The sequence below is a fragment of the Monodelphis domestica genome, chromosome 6 (genome assembly GCF_027887165.1).
Source record: "Monodelphis domestica isolate mMonDom1 chromosome 6, mMonDom1.pri, whole genome shotgun sequence".
NCBI lineage: Eukaryota > Metazoa > Chordata > Mammalia > Didelphimorphia > Didelphidae > Monodelphis > Monodelphis domestica.
In genome coordinates, this window is record NC_077232.1 from 279,293,084 (window position 1) to 279,316,601 (window position 23,518).

The 23,518-nt window shown below is 35.6% G+C and overlaps 2 protein-coding genes across 5 annotated transcripts in view; one reads left to right on the forward strand and one right to left on the reverse strand.

The window, feature by feature from the left end:
* ART3 (ADP-ribosyltransferase 3 (inactive)) overlaps nucleotides 1-20,879 on the reverse strand; it is a 194,442-nt gene extending 173,563 nt beyond the window's left edge. The window contains exon 1 of one of the 4 annotated variants that reach the window (XM_056803291.1): nucleotides 20,736-20,879. The gene's annotated coding sequence lies outside the window, so the exon portion shown is untranslated. Of the gene's footprint in view, nucleotides 1-20,666 lie in introns of all 4 variants that reach the window. The other 3 variants (XM_007495740.3, XM_056803290.1, XM_007495739.3) reach the window with 3 other exon arrangements.
* LOC103103530 (C-X-C motif chemokine 10) lies at nucleotides 12,224-15,825 on the forward strand. The gene is made up of 4 exons (XM_007495745.3): nucleotides 12,224-12,353; nucleotides 13,414-13,528; nucleotides 14,615-14,704; nucleotides 15,322-15,825. Exons 1-4 carry the CDS (start codon nucleotides 12,293-12,295, stop codon nucleotides 15,326-15,328), a joined length of 273 nt encoding a protein of 90 aa, XP_007495807.1. The 5' UTR covers nucleotides 12,224-12,292; the 3' UTR covers nucleotides 15,329-15,825.
* Nucleotides 20,880-23,518: the final 2,639 nt, after the last annotated feature.

Genomic DNA, 23,518 nt, shown 5'->3' on the forward strand with positions numbered 1-23,518 from the left:
GGTTTACAAAGTCCTTGGAGGGAAATAAGGTGTAAGAAGACTGCAAAGGTCTTTGAAGAACTTTAAAAGGCAGAAGATTTTATATTTGATTTTGAAGGTAATAAGAAGTCACTGAAGTTTATTACACATGGAGATAATATGATCATGCCTGTGCTTTAGAAAGATCAGTTTGACAGCTAAGTGGTGGATGAACTGTGGTAGGGAAAGGTTTGAGAAAGGGAACCAGACTACTACAACAATCAGGTAAGTGATTAGGAACTGTCTCCAAAGGTGATAGCCATGCTAGAGAAGAGAAGAGATAATACAGGTTTTCCTAAAGAAGTCAAAGGAATGGGCATAGTAGATTTCATCAGATGCCCAGAGGAAACCACAGACATAATTTTATGCCATATTTGGCCACAATTGTTGTAATACAAATGTAAAGACTGTGCATTAGAACTAAGATTAGAATTAATTTTTTTAAAAAGCAAAAGCATAATGAAAAAAGTGAAGCTATAAAATTGAAATAACTTAACCCTAAGCTATTTAAGCAAATGACTGCTAAAAATGGAAAGGAGACAAAAAGAATGACATCAACATGAACTTTAATTAACCAAAGGATAACATTAAGGATACCAAAAAGAATCTGAAAGCATTTTAGTCAACAGATATCTGATTCATTTTGCAAACAGAAAGGAGGATGCCATAGGCAACAATTGGCTAAGATATATTTTTTAATTCTTTTTTGAGCTCTTCAAGAGCCTGAGTCCAATTCCCTGGATTTTGGGGGTGGGGTTTGCTTGATGATCTTTGGGTCCTGTCCTCCTCTGTTGGTTCTGTTCTTTATCTCCATATAAGTTTCCAAATGTAACTTCCTTTTTAAAAATCTCTTGCTGTTTACTCATTTTCCCTCCCTCCTAGTGGACTGTAATACTCACTCCTTTGTTTGTTTATTGGATCTGAGTGTTTGAACTATTCTTCCCTGAAGGGAATCTTAGTTTTATTCTCTGTTCTGCTTGTATACTGGAATAGACTAGTTTAGTTGACCTACTGAGCTAATATGCCCTGAGTCCAAATCTTCACCAGCTGCTGCAAAGGTGGAGGGTGCCCAATAAGTTGGCCCTATTAGCTTATTGATGTTTAGTGGAAGGTTCTTAATTTGTTCTTTTTCAAGTTATTTTTGTTGAATGCCTAATGTGTTGCTCTGCTCTCTCTATTTTAGAAATAAAAATTTCCCCTTAATTACTGTTTTGGCTGCACTCTACAGATTTTGGTTTGTTGTTTTATTATGCTCTTTGACTCACCCATTCTTTAGGATTAGTTAGTTTCCAACTAATATTTCATCTTTGCCTCAAAAGCCCTTTATTGAATATAATTTTTGTTGCATTGTCAGCAAAATACATTTAATATTTCTGCTTTTCTGCATTTGTAAATTTTTATGCCCTAACATACGGTTATTTGTGTGTGTGTGTGTGTGTGTGTGTGTGTGTGTGTGAATGTGCCAAGCACAGCAGAGAAATTGATATGTGCGTTACTATTCCCATTTGATATTCTACAGAGGCCTATCATATCTATCTTCTGAAATTCTTTTTAGATCTTCAACTTCTTTCTCATTTACTTTTTGGTTTGATTTATCTAGGTCTTAGAGTTGTAAATTGAAGTCCACTACTATAATAGTTTTAGTATGTATTTCTTCTTGTAATTCATTTAAGTTTTCCTTTAAGAATTTATATGTTATAGTAATTCATGTTAAACTCAGATTAAATTGCATATCACCTCTGGGAGTTGGGTAGGGAAAGGAGGGAGAGAGACAATTCAGATCTCATAATTTTGGAAAATGTATGTTAAAAATTGTTATTACAAGTAACTGGAAAAATCATTAAAAAAATTACAAACGTATATGTTATTCCATTTGATGCATGTATATTTATCATTGATATTAGTTCATTGTCTATGGCATCTTTTAGGAAAATGTTGCTTAGTTTATTATTTCTTTTAATTAGGTCTGTTTTTTCTTTATCTTTGTCTGAGTTTATGATTGCTACCTCTTGCCTTTTAAAATTTCAGCTAAAGTGCAACTGCTTCTTCTCCAGGCCATTTTAACTCTATATGCATCTTTCTTTTTTGAGTGTGTTTCTTGTAAACAACATATAATAATACAATACAAATACAATAGTATGTTCTTACCACACATCTGCCTTGGAACTACTACAGAGTGTTGATTTTAAGATGGACGGTATGGGTTTAAAAAAATCAAGAAATGGACTAGAAAAATGAGTGAACAAAACCACCAAAGCAAAAAACTTGGCCATAAAAATCTACTACTGTGTCAGGGGAGACAAAGGCATAAATTCAGAAGAAGATAACACAAACTCTGAAAGAAAAATGCTAATTGGATCCAAGTCCAATAGGAATTCCTGGAAGAGTTAAAGACAGGGGAAAAGGAAAAATTAGAAAAAGAAATGAATGATGCAAGAAAATTATGAAAAGAGAATTAACAGATTGGTTTTTTAAAAAGGGGAAAAAAACTTTAGAAAATAATGACTTAAAAAGCAGAATTGACCAAATATAAAGGGAGATCCAAAATCTCACTGAAGAAAATAATTTTTTAAAAATTAGAAATTGGCAAATGGAAGATAATGACTCCATGAAACACCAACAAATAATAAGAAAAAGTCAAGAGAATTAAAAAATAGAAGAACATGTAAAATATCTTGTCAGGAAAACAGCTTACCTGGAAATGGATAAAGGAGAGATCATTTAAGAATTTCTGAACTACCTGGGAATCTATGATCAAAGAAAAAGCCTCGATATCATGTTTTAAGAAATTAAGTAAAACTGCTCCCAATATCTTAAATCCAGAGGATGAAGTAAAAATTGAAAGAATACACCAATCACCTCATGAAAGTGATCCCAAAATGAAAACTCTCAGGAATATTAAAGTCAAATTCCAGAGCTTCCAGGTCAAAGAGAAAATACTTCAAGCAGCTTGAAAGAAGAAATTCAAAAACCATAGAACCATATTCAGTAATATACAAGATTTAGTGGCTTCCAAGTTAAAGGAGTAAAGGGCTTAGAATATGATATTCCAGAAGTCAAAAGAACTAGGATTACAAGTAAAAATTACTTACTCAGAAAAATTGAGTATAATCTTTCAGGGGAAAAATGATTATTTAATAAAAAGGGAGATTTTTCAAACATACTTGATGAAAAAGCTGAATAGAAAACGTGTCATTCAAACACAAAACTCAAGACAAGGATAACAAGGTAAACATGAAAGGGAAATGATAAGAGACTATTTACATTCCTATATGAGAAGATGATAAATGTAACTAACTTTATCATTGTTAAGGCAGTTAGAAGGCATGGAGTGAGTCAACTCTGTTGAAATGATCTCTAAAAGAATGAAGGGATGAGAAAGCAGTATGCACTGGGAGGAGGAAGGGAGGAATTGGGAAAATATTCTCACCTAAAAGAGGTGCACAATGAACAGCTTTTACAGCAGAAGAGAAAATGGAGAGAAAGGTGTAGGGCAATGTTTGAATCTCACTTTCATCAAAATCAAAGCTCTTTTTGGGGTGGCAAAGAATTAGAAATTGAGGAGCTGAATAAGTTATAACATTTCTTATAGCATATTGTGCTGTAAGAAATGGTGAGGGAGGATGATTTTAGAAAAACATTAGAAAGTATCATATGAACTGTTTCAAAGTAAAGTGAGCAAAATCAGATTGTACTGTAAGAAATGGTGATGGAAGTACATTTTGCATAATTTCACGTGTCTAATTGAATATTAGTTGCCTTCCAGTGAGTAGAGGAGCAGGTAGGAAGATGGAAAAGAATTTGGAACACAAAATTTAAAAAGTAAAAAATATTAAAATAAATTAAAATTTAAATGATCAATTAATCAAAAAGAATATGCTAAGTGCTTACTATACAATAGAAACTGTGAGGAGTTGGGTAGATGAAGACAAAACTGAATTGATTTTTCAGACTAAAGAGTAAAATTTACATAACTTATGAACTTGATAAATCTTATTTCCCTATAAAATGAACTGATACAGGATTCTACATAAAACTGTGAATCTCTTTGGCATATTACTTTTTAATGTGTATACACACAGGTATATGTAAATTATATATCTATTCACTTCAACATGATTTTCCAACATCATCCTGATGCTTTTGAATCTATCTATCTATCTATCTATCTATCTATCTATCTATGTATTTATTTTTTTTTCAGTAATATTCTTTTCCTTTTGCAGGGAAAGGAAAATAACATCAAAAAGGAAAGATGATTTTGGAAAGGAAAACTTTGTCAAGTTCTGGACTTTCTGCAACTGAGTTAGAACAAACAACAGTGGGAATATTAGAGAGAGAAAATATTAACAAGACAGACAGTTGGTGGGGGAAGGGGCAACTGGGAGTGGCAGCTGGTCTTGTGACTAGCACTTCCTTCCTGGCTCTGGAACCATAAGGAGATCTCTTTCCCTGTCTCTGGATAGAAGTGCCTCTGTTTTCCTGATTTTCCCAATTGTGTGCTTTCCCTAGATTCCTGTGATCATGTCATCGACAAAAGGACTTAAGGGAAGCAGTTTGAACTGTAAGGCTGGTCTTCAGGGGCATCAGCCTGAAGATAAAGGCCCAACAAGCTCTGAAGGTCAGAACTTTTCTTCTTCTTGCTATCTATTGCTAAGACTTTTGAAATTAAAAAAGCTAGCACAGAGATAGCATAGACAGGAATAAGAGAAACCCTCCACCTGCCTGTGAGGCCTGGTCTCAGCTCAAAAGCTGAAAGAGACTCAAACCTCATCTAGGGAATCCCTCTTCCCTCTTCCCTGATATATCCCCAATCCAAATTTGTAATTAAAATTTATCTTATTTTGAATATTGCAGTCAGATAAGAGGACTAATATTTCAAGGGACATAGAGGAAGCTGAATCTCAGGACAGCCAGTCAACTATTAATAGTCCTTATTGGACCCCTGCTGGGAGACCTTGGTCTGGGGGGATGCTTGTCAGGAGGTTCTGTGTTTACCTACTCTGGGGTATCTGCAACATCAATCTATAGAGAAGACATCCCCTTAGACTATAACAAGTGGCCCATTTCTCAGGAGCCCCATTTTTCAAATATAGCCTCTTGGCAGGGGACATCTCTCTCCTTTTACCTCACCAGCAGCCATATTCCCTCTCTCCCTTCAATTCCTCCTTGCCCTGTTATAAAACCTTCAGTATCCCCAGTTCTTCAATCCCACCTCATTTTCCCTGTAAATATTACAGTTTTTGGCAGAGCTGACTAGGTTTTCCAACCTATTTTGTCAAGAATTTGGGAAGAAGAAGGCAGTCAGAGGTTTCAGAGAAGTTTCAGAGAGATTGGACCTACATACATTTCAAAAGCCTGTGTGACTATGGAAAGCAGCCATTTTGAGAGCAGTGTTGAGTGCAACTAATCTGCCTGGCAATACCACAGCCAAAAGAAATCACTCCTTCTGAAGGGAGGAGGCAACTCTTAAAGGATCAGACTTAAAATTTTTTTTTTCCATTGCAAAAGGCTTTTCAAGATACAAGATGGCAAAGAAACGATTATTTCCCATGGGTTATCTAGGCTTGATTTGACATTTATATGTTTTACAACTTATTTTTTGTCAAGATTACGGATTATATTTTTTTTCTGCTTAACATCTACAAAAGTTTTCAATGGCTGAATATAAGTGTAAATTGCTTGATTTCATTCCCACATATGCTGGAGCATTAGTCTTATTAATCCAATTATACTATGCCCTTAAAAAAGGTGTTCATCTGATTTATGGGAAAAAAGCAAAAGACAATGAAATAGCTGTGATGATTTTAGCCATGAGGGAGGAGATGACACAACTAAAGCAAATGATTAAGCAACTGACTGAAGAGAAACAAAGTGGCACATATATTAACACACAACAAGACATACCCAAAAATAACAATATAATTAAGCAAGGAAAGACAGATGGGGCTGAAGGTGGAATACCAATATTGCCACTAAGAGATCAAACAAGCCTACAACCAGACAGTGGCATAATTCATATTAAAACACATAAGCCATTTACAGTAGCAGACCTTGAAAGTCTGAAAAAAAAAAGGATGCCTTCCTGGTTTTCAGAACCTGTGAGATATTTGAAAGAATGAAAAGAGCAATTAGGCTTTATGATCCAGATTTCCAGGACACTGAAATTCTCTCAGAATTATTTTCAAAAAGGGAAAAACAACAATTCATTGATGAAACTAGAAAGAATCCAAATTCTGCATCATGGCCAGAGGAAGGAACAGACTTAGAGTTAGCTAATAATGCAAACCCACCTTATCTAAAAAAGGCCAGAGAAGATCCATTAGAGCCAATGAAAAGTTTTTCAAAAAGGCCAGATACTTGGGGACAATTTGAGAAATTAGGACAGGAAAGTGGGGAATATCCATCAAAGTTCCTCGATAGGGTGATTGAAGTAGCAGAGGATGTGCTTGAATTTGAAAATTTAACTGAACAAAATCTCCAACACATAAGGAGACAACTATAAGATCATATTTTAAACTTTAATGCCCAGACTGGGAAACACTAAGTCTGGAAGATTTAAGAAAAACTGCAACTTATATATTCACAGGTCATAAAGAAATTCTAGTGGAAAGGATGAAATAATAGGAGAGCTTAAAACCAAGCTCAAGGAGGCAAATAGCACAATTAAACATAAAGAAATTGAAGAAATAAAAAAATCTAGCCTCTTTTCAATCATACAAACCCACAAGAAATTACACACAAAACAATCAAAGGAGAAATGTACCCAAATGTTTCTTATGTGGAAAAATGGGTCACATGGTTCGAGACTGTTATTTAAAGGCGCAATCAGTGTAAGCTAATAACAAACAGTGGTCCTGAAAAAGCAACATAAAGTATAGCAGCAACAATACACAAAAAAATACAAAATGTTGTGATTGCAATTGCAAGAAATCATTGCAAGCACCAAATTTAGAAACCATGGAGAGGTACATCCAACAAGGAGCGAAACCACGTTATTCTCAAGTAGTCTCAGGTGCTGCTAAACAAAGTCAGTTATGAAACCAGGTGCATGGGGTAACATCCAAAATGAAAGATGGGAAAGGAAATGAGGAAAACGAAAAGGAAGGAGACTGCATGCAAATAGAATTTGGGGGTTCAAAAGCACAAAATAAAACTAAAGAGCAAATAGAAGAAGAAATCCAACTAGATAATGATGTAACAAGAGATTAAAAAGAAAATTTTTGGAACAGTGAAACAAAAAGAGGAAGGAACAGATCTGGCAACAGTCTGTAAAACGCAAACCTTAAACTTATTAGGGCATTATAACTTTAAAAGCAAAGAACATGAAAAATTAGATCCAAGCAACAGTGATTTGCAACATGCATGATTTGCACAAGAGAAAAGTAACTTAGCAGAAAGGAAAGAATATACTTTAGAAACAGAAAGTATAGAACAAATAGCAAAACCAAAAACAGAACCATATGAGACACAAATAGTAGAGGGTTCTAAAGATTCTAAACAAACTACAAATGAATTAATGGAAGCACATGAGCAAACAATAGAATGGTCCAATGGGGAGGAAAATGCAATAACAGAGAACAATGGTATTCACTTCCAGAAGCCTTAGAAGTTGCAGAATGTTTGGGTGGCAGAGGAATTGAAATAAATTCAAACTTCTAAGAAAACATGAAAATACACCATTGCAGAACAACACTACATGTAGTGATCAGATGTCAATGTGAAGTGGACAAAGAGAGAGAGGTTGATCGTATGGGCAGTGCGGGAGCAAGTACATACTTATAAATCACTCTTGTTCAATATATCTGTATATACAAATTTCATCAGGGAAATTTGTTGCAAAGATCTCTCCCTAGTTCAAATTTTCACTTGTAATTTTAATTGTATTGATGTTTATGCAAAAACTTATCAGTTATATGCAGCATCAGAATTACATTTTTTCCTCCTCTGATCCTTTCTATACCTTTAGTCAAAAAATTTTTCCCTAGCCATAGTTGAGAAATGTAATTCCTTCTTCCCTGCCTCCTCTAGTTTATAACTATTTATAACTGAATCAGTAGCTATTTGGATTTTACTGTGGTATATGGTATGAGCTGCTAGGATAAAATGAATTTCTGCCAGAATGCTTTTCATGTTTCTCAATAGTTGTTGGTGGTTTTTTAAAATCCAGTGCTTAGTCCTTATTCCAGTAATTAGAATGATTAAGTTTATTGCAAATTTTGCTACTGTGTATAGATTAGTAATGATGTACGTAATCTGTTCCAGTGAACAGATTATTTTTTAATCAGTATTTTAATGAGTTTTGAAGATTATACCTTTTTAGTATAGTTTGAGATTTGATACTGCCAGCCATAGGGTCTTATTCGTTAGGGATTATTGGCCTTATTTTCCTTGAAATGAATTTTCTTGCTTGCTTTTTTCTATTTCTCCAGTGAGAACTATTCAGACAACCTCCTTGATATGAAACTCAATAAATAATATAGGTAGCATTTTTGGTTTTAATAAATTTTATTACTATAAAAATGAATTCATTATTTTATATTGGCATGGTTTAAATATGAATATTAATACTATTTAAAATTCCATAAAGAGTGTTTTGTGTTCCATTTGTCTTGCTATGTAGATTCCCAAATATTGTATAAATTTGTAATTATTTTTAATGAAATTTTTGTATCTTTTCCTTCTGGATTTTTAAAATAATATTCATAAGTCAATTTATGTGCATTTTGCTTTCTGGTATTTTTATTTCAATTAATTTTTATTGAATCTTTATTGTTCTTTAATTTAAATAAAAATGTAATCTACAAACAAGAAACAACTTTGGTTCCTTTTTGCCCATGCTCATTCATTCAATTCCCTTTTTCTTGACTTACTGCTACTGATAACTTTTTGTAATTAGATGAAATAATAGAAATAAAAAATGGACGTGCCTCCTTTGTCCCTGATCTTACTAGAAAGTCTTCCAGAATTTTTCAATTATAGACAATGCTAATTCTTGACTTTAGAGAGCACTAAGATTTTAAAATATTAAGGAAAAGCTATCTTGTTTTTATGCTTTTTAGTTTCCTTAACAAGTGAGAGATTGCCTTTGTCAAGTAGATTTAGAGATGTAGATAGTTCCAGCTATGCAGCCAATGGAAAGAAATGGCTCCAGGCCATAAGGATCACCAATGTAAAGTGTCATCTCCCAAAAGTAAAAGTCCTTGGCACCTGCTATATGGGTGTATTCACCCTTGGTAGTCTAGATATACATCAAACTATTGTTCCAGTTACATATGTATTTATTGTTTTCCTCACTGGCACAAAGTAGAGACTTAAATTCTTGTTGAAGTAAAAAAAGGCATCTCTGCCCCAACTGAGTTTCTATCTACTAGATAGGATATATGTGTGTGTGTGTGTGTGTGTGTGTGTGTGTGTGTGTGTGTAAAAACATGAAGAACTAGTCATAAACTTGGGGAAATCAGGGAAAGGTAAAAGAGGAGCTGAGCTTTGAAGAAAGATAAGGAATCTGAAAGTTAAGGCTGAGTTGGCAGTACATTCCAGGTAAGGTGGGGAGGGGAGGGTAGTGGCTTGTGCAAAACAAAAATAGAATATCAAGTTCTGGGAACAGTTAGTGATTCAGTTTGTCTAGGACATGGAGTGCATAATGGGCAATAATGTGCAATAAGCTTGGAAAAGTAGGCTGGTGCTCTTAGGACATCACACTTGCTCTGATTTCACTGAACTGCCCCTGGAGCAATCTTATTATTAACCACATCAATTCTACGATGTTTTCTACTCTAAAATCCCATGCCCACTTGTAATAATTTCATGCCTTGCCAAACCTGAACTATAGATTTATCTACACAGGGAAGTCATGAACCCAAACTGAACTGGGTCCTATATATTGCCCTATAGCCAAGCAATGATTTTACCTCTCCTGAATTGATTCTCTAACCCTCTCTCCAGGGAGGTTACTTCAAATCTCTTGTATTCTCAAACTTTCAACCCCCATCCCCATTTTTAGTAACCTGCCTTATACTTTACTGAGAAAACATGGACCTCTTGTCATGAGCTCTTCTCTATATCTCAAATCCTACACTATCTTTTTCTAGAAATTCTCTTTCCTCATCTCTGCCTCCTGGCTTCTCTGATTTCCTTCAAGTCTCAATTAAAGTACCACCTTCTGCAAAAGCCTTTACTGTGCCTCCTTTATTTCATCCACTGAGATGATCTCCAATTTATCTCCTTGGGAGTGTGTACAAGGGGATGACCAAAAACAAGGAAATTGGAAATTTGAAGAAATGCATAAGAAGATGAGCATCCCCTTGTTAGGAGCAGGGACTAGTTTTTTGTTTTGTTTTGGGTTGTAGGGATTCCTTGTTTTTGCTGTTCTTTGTGCCCCCAGCACTAAGCAAATTGCCTGGCATGTAGTAAATGATAAATGCTTGTTGATTTGACATAATCCAACAATATCCTGTCCTTTGCTCCTATCTCTGATGACAGTGTGGCTCTTTCCCCTCATCAAGGCCAAAATGAAAAAGATGTATCAGTAATATTAGTAAGAACAAGAGACAAAGAATGGGTAATCTTTATGCTATAATGATATCTAGTTAATGTTTACCATTAACAGAACTGAAGGACAACACAGAAGAACTGTATAACACAAGAAGGCACGGATTGTTTAAAATCTGCATATTCAATCATGTCTTTCAAGTTAAATTAGTCTATTTGCTATATACAACATGTTACCTTCTGCTTCTGTGACTTTTGGAGAGAAATAAACTATTCCCCAAAATGTTACCTTTCTAAATCTGGACAGACTTACATGAACTGATACAAAGTGAAGTGAGCAGAACTAGAACACTGTACACAGTGACAGCAATATTTTTTAATGAACAAGAATGATTTTGATGAATGACCTAGTTTATTCTCAGCAATGCAGTTAGCCAAGAAAATCCATATTGAAAACTGCCATCAGCCTTCAGAGAAAGACCAATGGAGTCTAAATGTGTACTGAAACATACTATATTTCATTTTCTTTCTTTTCTTTTTTTCTTTTAGACCTCTTCCACAAAAATGACTAATACAGAAAAATGTTTTACATGATTTATATATAAAATCAACATCAGATTGCTTATCATCTTAGGGAAGAGGGATGAGTGAGAGAAAGTATCTGGAACTGAAAAATTTTTTTAGATGAATGTAAAAATATTGTTTTTAGATGTAACTGAGAAAAAGTAAAATATTATTTTAAAAAATGTTCCCTTCCTTACCTGTCTCTTAAAATCCTCTTTACCAAAAGTAGATTGTGTACATGTATGTGTGTATATATGTACATATGTATATACATTTATTACTCTATGTAGTCTTAGAATTTAAGCTTCTTGACCTCAAGGGAAGGGACTAACTTGTTTCTGCATTTATATTCTTCGAGTTTGGCATATAATAAATGATAGTTATTGCTACAGCACTGAAAAGGGTATCATGGATCCAGTAAAGGAATAAAATATTAAGGGCTTTAACTTGAGAATTAATCCATGCTCCCTACCTCAAATCTCTCATTCCTCCACCCCATTCTATCCCATACATTGCTACCAATGTAATTTTTCTTAAGCACAGACCTAACCATGACTCACATATTCAACTCTAGAGCCTTTCTTTTGACTCTCTGACAAATCCCACCCCCCAAACCTTTTCTAATCCCCACAACCACTAGTGTCCTCTCCTAAATTACCACAATTATTCTGTTTATCTTTGTACTTACTAACTTTACATTTATGACATATATAAATGTATACATTATATATGCTTGTCTTGCCATTAGAATGTAAATTCTTTGCAAGTACAAGTATTGCATTCTTTGCATTTGTATTACTAGTCTCCTACACTGTGTCTGGCACTTAATAAGTAGCTGATTATTCTTTTGTGTGTTGAGGGTGGAGGGAGGACAAAGGGAAGAAGAGTGGGATAAAAATAAAAATGATAAATATTTATTTCTGCATATGGCAGTTTCTAGAATCAGAGAATGTGAAACAAAATATATTCTTTTGTAGGAAAAATGAGAGTTTTCATGAATAAGAAGCATTTAGTAAAAAATAATATCCCTACTATTCTGTATGTAACCTGAGACCTCTCCTAGTCACAGTCTATTTTTGCTAAGTAAACTGTCATCCTGACTAATCAGAATTAAGGAGGGAAAAGAACCTTAGCAAATAAACACTGAGTACCAACAGCATGTTCACTCAGAAATTTCTCAGTCCCTCAGATTTGTGTATCATCCATTCTTGTCACCATGATCCGAAGTATTATCCTCCTTCTCTGCAATATCTTGCTAGCTTTGACTACTCCTCAAGGTAAGAAACACAGTTATACTAATTTTTTAAGTCAGAGATGTACACTTATTGAATACTATTAGTACTGCTGGGGATGTAGACAAGAAACCACATCTTCTAGGTCTCTTATCACACAGTTTAAATGAATTAATTAAAGTACAACAGAAAGATATCATTAGTTAAACAATTGCTTCCAATGATGAGATGAGATGAGATCAGCCCAAATCTTCTTTTTATCTTCAAATAATTTCTATATACTAAAAATTTTGTACCTTTTAAACCTAAAGCTTTTATGAAGGGACAAAAATATGTTTTTGTGATTTCTAATCAAAATCATAAATTAAACAGACAATATTTTAGGAGGGTGATGGCTAACACAGGAATTAGAGAGATGGGGTCAGGAAAACAGATTAGAATCTGAATAAGGATATCTTAGACAAGTCAGGCTGAGGTTTTGTCACTGGGCAGAAGTCAGGTCCAGAAAGTTGTTAAGCAACAGGGTTACAAAAAAGACTTATTTTTGTAAAGGGTAAGGACATAGCTATAATTAACAAAAGCAGGGGACACACTAAGGGTGACCACAGACCCAAATCAGGATCCAGACAGAGTCAAGCTGCAAGATCAATTAATTTAATACTGGGGGTCTGAAGCAAGCTGCACTAGTCAGAAAATTAGTGGTTGAATTAGAATTGGAATTTGAAGAGAATGAAGCTCTTTTTACCTGGCCATTTCTACTCATTTTTAAATGGTTATGGCCTATTAGGGAAGGAGCAGTCCCTTAGACAGGCACTAACACCTCAAATGAGGGCATTGAATGTGAGCACCTCAAAGGCCCTTTCCAGCTCTACATCTAGATTCCAATAAACCAGAACTGTATGGTGTTAATGTTCCTTCCTTCCTCTAGAATGTAACTCCTTCAGAGGCTTCTCTCCTAGCAGATCTTGAATATTTCTGGGGCTGGAACTGCTGTATCTGACATGGTGGTGAGGGAGAAGCCTTTATACCAGATTTATTGTCTCTCAATGAATAAACCCTTTAACTTGAATATCACTAACCTTTCTACTCTGGCTGTTTTCTACAGTGGTCACCACGAGCTGTCAATGTTTGCAAGTTACTAAGAACATTCCTAACCTAAAATCCTTTGAGAAAATTGATGTGATTTTCCCCAGTGCTACGTGTCCACGTCCTGAGATCATGTGAGTAAAAGCAGTAACTGCTTTTTAGCTAGCTGCTAGTATATAAATGCTAACTCTTATTATTGTTACAGAGCACCTTAAAGTTTGCAAAGCACATTACTTATATTATTTCACATGATCACTCCTCACAATAAACTTGGGAGAAAAGTACTGTAGGGGCTTACTACCACCTTGATTTTATAAATGAGGCAACTAAGACAGAGAGGCTAAAGTGACTGTCATGGATGTGGTAGAATTGAAACCCATATCTTCCTGATTCCAAGACCATCTCTTGTTACACCATACCCTTTTGCCCCTAGAAAACATCATAGTAAATAGGGTTGCTTCTCAGGAATGTGGATTAAATCAAATGTTTCAATGAAGGTCCACTTGTGAACTTTCTATAAGGAAAAAGGAAAGCAATATTATTGCTCAAACTTTTGACAGTAGCTAAGATGGTGAATAAAACTGTCCTAACAAAGTCACCAAAATATTTAAATGAATTATTTTTTCATTTTAATTTACTGAGGTAAAAATCTGCTTTTTCTCTGAAATGAATGTCCATTTCACCATATACTTCTTTTTTCCTAGCTGAAAGGCAGGAGGTAACAATAAAGATTTTCAGGAGGAAAGAGGCCTTAATAAAATGAAATATGAACTATTCTGATAGAACACAAATAAATCTGCTACAGAAGTTATTCAAAGAGGGAAAACACACCCACACCTACACCCTACAGATTTCTTTCCCAATCTCCAGGACGATGCTACCCAGGCCTTTCCCTGTTCTTCTCATGTTTAGTTCTTATGAAGAGAAAACTCAGAAAGGAAAGATCACACTAAGGAAGGCTAAGGAGATGAGGATTCTTGTGATGAAAAAATGTTGCTTACTTGTAGCTTGCTTTATGACTGAAGTCAATACTGCCATCATTTCACAAATGAAGATACTGTAGCACAGGAAAGTGTAGGGACTCATTTAAGATCACTTAACAAAGTAGGGGATTTTTTCTGGGGAGTGCCCACAAAGCCTAAGGTTTGATTAGTCCCATTATTGCTTCATTATCACTGATAGGATTAAAAAAATTCTTCACTGTGATTTATTCACTATAGAGGGACAATGAAGATTGGGAAGGAACAAATATGTCTGAATCCCGATACCTCAACTATGAAGAATATACTAAAAACCATTAAAAAGACAAGGTAAGTTTGCTGCTTTAGAGGGGAAACCTCTCCAGGAAACCACTAGAAGTACTTACTCCAGAATAGATTCACTGGGATAAAACTGCATGTGACCTAATTTCTGGCCTGGGCTACTCTGGGTTCTTTTTTTCCTTCCAGGATGACCTTAGGGGTCACTTAGTACTAGATTTCTCATTCAGACACAAGAAGGAGGCTTGGAGCCTTATATTCTCAACACACTAGTAAACAGACTGGAATGTTGCCATCCTCACAACACACACTGCCAGCAAACCCATTAACTTGTCCTTAAATAGATCTGTTATTAGATAATTACTACTAATTCCCATTTCTGTGAAGTCAATTGGGACATTAAAAATCAGAAACCTATCTGAAGCAAAGCCCAGACTCAACAAAATGACTAGCAAATTTCTAGAACTTATTTGCAAACTCAGAAACTCCAATTAATCCACTGTGATCATGTGGTAGCAATATAGCAATAAAATTTTCAAACTAACCTTTCCTTCCAGTCTGGGGCCCTGGACCCACAGGCAACTGAATTATTATGTGCCAAATCAGAGCCTAGATAATAAACTAAATTCAGCATCTTATATTTTTACTCCTTCCTCTATTTTTAAAAGGTCTTGAACAGCTCCTGTCCACAACTGAAGACCTATATACTCTTCCTGTTGCTGACAAGGTTTTAACCTGTATGAAGCCGTCCTAAAATATACAGAAGAAAGTTAAGCCCTGACTGTTTCTAGAGTTTAATTCTTCTAAAAAAAAATCACCAATCACAAATAATCAATTGGCTACTTTTAAAAAAGAACCTAATTAGCAACAGAAGCTTTGGTGATTCCTTATCTTGTGGTGTTTAAATGAATGATATTTAAGTCATTTTGAATAGAGGTTTACCTAACTTGGCATTCATCATGAGTTTGTTGTATCTTCTGAGTGGTTCTGTCTTAGGTAAAGATCATCATTACCAAATGATACTGTTAGAAAATATACAGGCCAGAATGTAAGTCTCATCAGGTACTTATTACTACACTCATTTCCAAAAAAGTTTATCTTCCTGAGTATACTTGATGTCCCTGCTACTGCAAAGTACTATATGGGAGCACAAATCCTAAATAACTGACAGAGCTAGGGTTCAGAATTTAGATATTCTGAGGATGTGACCTGTTAGGCTAGCAGTTCTCAACTTGGGTACATGCACCCAAGTGGGTACTAGATATTTGTCAAGGGACTCTAGAGAAATAAACTCTATTACCCTGTTGAAATATTCCAAAAGTAATCATGTAAGAGTTTGTGAATTGGAGCAAGAAAAATATACCACAAACTTTCAGATTTCTAATCATACCAAACACATCTCTATGCTTGGAAACAGCTATTTTAAATCAAAAAAAGATTTAAAAGCATATGTATTCCATTTTCCCAACTTTACCTTTTTGTTGAAGTGTCAATTACATGTTGAGTGTTTTTATTACAAGTTGAGTATTACATGTTGAGGTTTTCCTTTTTTTTTAAAAAGTGTCAGAAATCTTATATCTCTGGCTTATGCCCTTTCCTTGAACTGTATCACACACTATGGTGATATCACATTCTTATGGGTCAGCCAAAACCCCTGTCTTCTAACTTGTCTTATACTTAAAAAGCATGTTAATGGGACCTCCAGCATTCAGGTTTTTAGAAAAGCAGTGGTAACAATCCACATCTAAATTCTTACCTCACTTTTCTCTACCGATTGCTTTAAAACTCTGTTCAAGCAATACCTTCTACAAGAAGCCTTTTCTGACCTCTCCAAGTTGTTCTAGAAATGATGATGAGGATGATGGTAATAGCTGACAACTTTGAAAGACTAAGGAACTCTGATCAACACAGTGAACCACCATGATTCCAAGGGACTCAGGATGAAATAGGTTTGCCCACCTTCTGACAGTGGTGACACACTCAGAGCACAGATGGAAATATTTCTTTTTAAGACATGGCCAATGCAAGAATTTGTCATGATTATACATATTTGCTACAAAGGCTTTGTTTTTCTTTCCTGTTTAAAGGAGAGAAAGAGAGGAGAAAGAAGGAAGATTTTGGCTAACTGAAAAAAAGTAAAATTCAATTTTAAAAAGATAATATTAATAATAGATAACATTTATGTAGCATATACTATGTTCCAGGCACTATGCTGAGCACTTTACAATTATCTCAGTTGATCCTTACACAACCCTAGGAGGCTATTATAATCCTCTTTTTAAGTTGAGAAAGTTGAGAGAAAGAAGACAACTGAGGCAAACAGAGCTTAAGTGACTTGTCCGAGGTTACATAGCCAGTTAAGTGTCTGAGGCTGGATTTGAACTCAGGTGTTCCTGACTCCAGACTCAATCCACTGCACCACTCCCTCCCTAGGTATGGATGGACATCAGTTATTTTAAAGTCTAAGAAAATTTCCTGGGAGCACTGACTTACTCAAGGTCACATGTGTGTGTGCAAGAGAAGGGCTGGGGGGAGAGAAACAGTACTTGAATCCAGAATTTCCTGATTCCAAGATCAGTCTTCTGTCCACTACCCCACATTTATTGACTATACATCTTGAATGAATGAAACAAGGATCTATTAAGCTCTTACTATGAATAAAACACTATGCTAAGCATAAGCCCGTCCTCATGGAGCTCACATTCTAATGGGGGAGTTATGATACAAATGGACAAGTCTGAGTTTCCAAAGGTAACAAATCCTGGTGTGTACATATTGTAATTAGTATTTGCCCACAGCTGACCTTTGGAATCCCATCTCTCCCAGAGGAAGCCAACTGTCCAAGGATTTTAAATGGTTTACAAACCCAAGGGGAAAAATGTCAAATAAGAGATCACATGCAACGCTGGCCAAAGAGCAACTTCCTTTCTCTGAGGCATCTGAGCTGCTTGCAGGCAAGGATCTGAAACCTACTTCCAGTATTACAATGAGCTGGATGACAGCCAACCTATGAAGAATAGTCAGCCAAGAGAAAAATGTGAACAGGAAAGTGAAAGGAAAGGAATGAAATAAAGATTGGCATATAAGACCTTCAGTGATTTTCAAGAAATCAAGTCCTTTCTTGTCATCATGCTCTGCCCTATTCACAACAGGAGCTGATGAAAGAAGGGGAAGTCCATTCTGAGAAACTCAAATAAGCTAACAAGTTTCATTTTGACAGACAAAGCCATGTCTGCAAATCACAAGAATAAAGAAGGTAAATGTTCTTTCCTTATGACAGAAAAAAGGGCTCAGCCTACCACATAAAACATACAATTTAAATTAGAGGTGCTTTCTTCTTCATCCTCTCTCCTCTCCCTAGGAGAGAGGGGAAATTCCTCTACTGAACTTCAAATTACAGAAGAATAGAAAGAAGAGAGCGTGAAAGAAATGTAGCAAATGGCCCTACAAATGACGTTAAATATATAAAATTTTATAGTTAAAGGGGTCCTTAAGAGAAGCAGTGCATATTTTAAAAAGAATTCTTACTCAAATGAATAATAATAGCTATCATTTATAGAGTGCCCACCATATGCCAGGAACTTTACAAATATCTCATTTGATGTTCAAAACAAACCTGGGAGGTATATGCTATTATTATCCCCATTTTGTGCATGAGGAAACGGAGGTAAAGTTTAAAAGATCTGCTCAAAGTTATACAGGTAGTTAAGTTTAACTTAAGCTAAATTTAAATTAAGAGATTGGATTTTAACACACCCCTTCCTGACCTTAGGGCCAGGACAGATCTAGGCTTGACCTCTGACTAATTTTTGAGCCTCAGTGTCTCATTGTAAAAATGTGATAAAATAATCTCTACCACAACACTGCTATCAGATGTAAAACACTATGAAACTTGAATCCCATTAGATAAACATGTCAGCTATTATTCTATTTTTTCTACTCTAACATACAGATGAAAACACTACTCAGAAATTAAACAATCCTGCCCAAGGTCACCCGCTTGCTAGTGGTAAAGCTGGGGCTAAAGTATGTCTGAAGACTCCCGGGCTAATATTCTTTTGATTACACCAAGCTTTCTACTGCCAGAATTCCAGCTCAGTCCTAAGGATACTCATGTGGACCATAAGGTATCTCATTTGGAAGAGTAGTTAATTCTATTAAGTACATTTCAGCTCTAGGTCATCCTTGACTACTGGAAATTGGAAGATGATATAGAACCAGGCTTGAACTCAGAGACCAAGGTCAACAAAACAAGTGTTTATTAAGCCACTACTAAAATGTTAGACATGTACAATGCACTACAGGCATGAACACAAAGAATGCAACAATTCCTACTCTCAATAAACTGACATTTTAACAGAATATGTAAGTATATGTATAAGTGATATATAAGATAACTATAAAGAAAAAACAGAAGACATATAAATAGAAGGTATCTAGGAAGAATAATACTGGGCAAATGAGTAGATGAGAGTGGGGAGAGTTCCTATCAGAAAGAATTTAGGCATAAGCTTGTGCTTGTTGAGTGTTAAAGAAAAAGAAGGATCCTCTGACGTGGTGAGAAGGGGACAGGAGATTTAGTACTTGGCACAGAAGTTGTAGTTCAATGGAAACTAATTTGGCCAGATCATAGAAGAGGGAAGGGGGAATATACAATGAAGTGGAAATCAAAGAGTTAAGGGGTCATGTTGTAAAAGGTTCTAAAAACCAAACAAATGAAATATTTTATCCTAGGGAAAATGGCATGTGACTAGTTTTTTTTAGGAGGGTAGTGACTTGGCCAGATCTATGCTGAAAGAAAACCCCTGTGACAGTCATATGGAAAACAGAGGCCAGAGAGCAGGAGGCTTTTTCAATGATCTAGGAGAGATGGAGGTACTGAAATAAAATGGTAGCTATAGGAGTAGGGGGGAAAAAAAGAGTCAGTATTGATTTGAACTAGGAATTCCTGGAATGAATTATTCTGCCTCATATGGATCTATGAACCCATGATAATATAAGGCTGAGTCTCTTTAGTAGCTTTCAGGTCACTCCAAATCTACTATGAAGGGAAATTTAAGGCATTTGGCATAAGAAACAAAGCATACTAGTTTCAACCCCTACTCCTTGCCCCCAACAGACTTGGAAGGAGATGGGCAGGACACAACTAAGAATCTAACACCCTAGCAGAGGAAACTACCAACTAGAGAAATTAGGCATCTGTAGATCTCCATAACTCATTAAAAAACAAACAAACAGCCAACCAATCATGTATTCCTTTATCCACATTCTTAGACTTTTAAGAGATAGGTATAAAACTTTCTTAATATCTATTTTTTTCCCTAGAAAACCCCATAGCTATACACATTCCTCCAATCCACTCAGCAAAGCATTTTCAAATCAGAAGTACCTTTGGCTAGACTTGGAGCCCATTTTAGACCCCATTTGTTGCTGATTCAACAACAGAAACAGGAAGAACAGTTAGGTCTCCAGGGCCAGGGAAGGAAGAGGGCTTCCTGAAAGATTGACATTCTTTTCTGGGGAGTTGCTCACTAAGATGATATTTCCATCAGATTTGGTTTCTTCCCCTCAACTCTTAGAAGAGGAGCCAAATGCCTCTGAGCATCCCAAGTTTAGTCACAATCACCCACTACTTCCTAATCCATTACACATATTCATCCACTCCATAAGTGTTGTTGTTGTTGCTGTTTTTAAATTTGCTTTTTCTTTACTTTCCTTTTCAAATAGGCCTCTTAGGTGTTCCCCTACCCAGAGAGTCATCTCCTCTAACAAAATGGGGAAAAGGCAGTTGTGCAAAACCAATACACACATCAACAGAGGTGGTGGATCTAGGCTAAGCTCCATACCCCATTTATTTAGGTACAAATAAACAAACCCCAACTTTGACCCAACTGCTCACTTGCCCTGACCATCCACTGCCTGCTGGAAGGTCCCATCTGCCCATCCCACAAGTGGAGACAGGAAGAGAATAAATGAGGCTGGGGAAGGGCCTCTGCCCCAAGGCCTTTAGTACCTTCAGCACACGTCTCCCTGGTCCTTGCCCTGCTGAGTATCAGGAAGAATGGCCTCACCTGGCTCTCACCTCCTGTCACCCGCCTCAAGCTTCTGGAAACTTCGTGGGCCACTTTTGAGGCTGCTTAGTTAGCCTAGCGGTGAATGCCTTCTGGGCATGCTCACTCGGCCTCTACCTGGCATTTAGGGCCTAGATTCGTTCTGAGCATGCTCAGTCTGTCTTCAAGTAACTGACACTTGCCTCCAGGATCCCTTCTGGGCATGCTCAGTCTGCCAGTTAGGGACTGACACTTGACTCCTGCTGTGCTTCTAGGCATGCTCAGTTGGTCTAGACCAACTAACACCTTCCTCCTGGACTGTGGCCCTACCCCTAATTGATCCTCTGGGAGCCAATTGGGCATGCTCAGTCAGTGTCTACAGGACTGTCCCTCAAGGGGGCTTGCTAAAAATGGTACTAATAGTAGTAACATTTAAACTATAGCTCTATAAATTTTGATAAGCATTTTCCATGTGGTATCTCTTTTGATTCTCACAACCACCCAGGGAGATATGGGCTATCATTATTTCCACTTTACAGAGAAGGAAACTGAGGATGAAAGAGGAGAGGTGACGTGCCCAGGGTTACACAACTAGTAAGTTAAATGTCAGAGGAAAGATTGGAACTCACATCTTTCCTGACTCTTAAGTCACCTTACACTCGATGCCTTACACTACCCCAATGCCACTGTCTCTAGAAATCAAGGTGATTACTCACCTAGCCATGGTGTGTACCCTGTATTAAATTCAGGGAGGACAAAACAAATGAACATGAAAAGTGAGTGGGATTAAAAAAAAAAAGGGCATCCAGTGCTACCCACTTAAAATCTTAAAATAAAAAAATATATCTATCTGGAGTCAAAAAATGAGAGTAAAGAAAAGCAGTTGTTTATTTCTTTTCCTCAAGAGAAAAGCAGATGTTCTAATGACAAGTGCAATGCTGGAGGGCAAAACCAGGCATTTTTTAGGTTCCTAAGTCAAGACTCCTCCCTCACTCCCCCAGTCCAGCCTGAACTTAAAAACGAACTCTGTTAAGGATGTGGTGAAATACAGAAAAAGTGTTACTTTAACATTCTTAAGAGATAAAGAATAATTACATCCTGATAAAAGACAGTATAGACAATGAGGAAATAGCAGTGCTCAACATGTATGCACCAAATGGTATTGCATCCAGATTTTTAAAAGAGAAATTATTGGAGCTTAAGGAGGAAATAGATAGTAAAACTACACTAGTGGGAGACCTGAACCTTATTCTATCAGACCTAGATAAATCAAACAAATAAATAAGAAAGAGGTAAGAGAAGTAAATGAAATCTTAGAAAAATTAGAATTAAAAGATATACGGAGAAAAATAAATACAGACAGAAAGGAACACACCTTCTTTTCATAAACACATGGTACATTCACAAAGATTGATCATGTACTAGGGCATAAAAACACTGCAAACAAATGCAAAAAAGCAAAAATAATAAATGCAACCTTTTCAGGTCACAACGCAATAAAAATTATAGTACATGGGTACATGGAGAGGCAAATAAAAAATTAATTGGAAATTAAATTATATGATTCTCCAAAATTGATTGAAGAACAAATCATAGAAATAATAATTTCATTGAGGAGAATGACAATGAAGAGACATCATATCAAAATCTATTGGATGAAGCCAAAGCAGTACTTGGGAGAAATTTTATATTCCTGAGTGTATATATTAGAAAATCAGAGAGGGAAGAGGTCAATAAATTAGGCCTGCAAATAAAAAAAACTAGAAAGAGAACAAATAAAAAATCCCCAGATAAAAACTAAATTAGAAATCCTAAAAATTTAAGGAGAAATTAATGAAATTGAAAGTGAAAGAATGATAAAAGTAATAAATAAGACTAGAAACTGGTACTTTGAAAAAACAAATAAGGTAAAGTACGGATTAATCTAATAAAAAAGGAAAGAAGAAAACCAAGCAAACAGTATCAAATAGAAAAAGGGCAACCTCACTTCTAATAAAGAAGAACTATTTTGCCCAACTATATGACAATAAATATGGCAATCTAGGTGATATGATTGATTATTTAAAAAATATAAATTGTCTAGATTAACAGAAGGAGAAATAAAATAGTTAAATAATCCCATATCTGAAAAAGAAATTGAACAAACCATCAAAGAATTTCCTAAGAAAAAATCCCCAGGGCCAGATGGATTTACAAACGAATTATGTAAAACATTTAAAGAATAACTAATCACAATACAATACCAACAATTTGACAAAATAAGCAAAGAAGAATTCTACCAAATTCCTTTTATAACACAAATATTGTACTGATTCCAAAGCCAGGAAGACCAAAAACAGTGAAAGAAAACTACAGACCAATCTCCTTAATTAACATAGATGCAAAAATTTTAAATAGAATACTAGCAAAAAGACTCCAGCAATTCATCACAAGGGTTAGGGTTATGATCAGGTAGAATTTATATCAGGAATGCAAGGATGGATTAATATTAGGGAAAAGCATCCACATAATTGACCATATCAACAGTCAAATCAACAGAAATTGCATGATTATGTCACTAGATGCATAAAAAACCTTTGACAAAATACAATACTCATTCCTATTGAAAACAATAGAAAGTATAGAAATAGAAGGGCCTTTCCTAAAAATAATAAATAGTATATATATTTAAAAACATTTCCAAGCATCATCTGCAATGGGGATAAATTAGAAGCCTTTCCAATAAGATCAGGAGTGAAACAAGGATGCCCATTATCACCTCTATTATTTAACATTGTTCTAGAAACACTAGCTGTAGCAATCAGAGAAGAAAAAT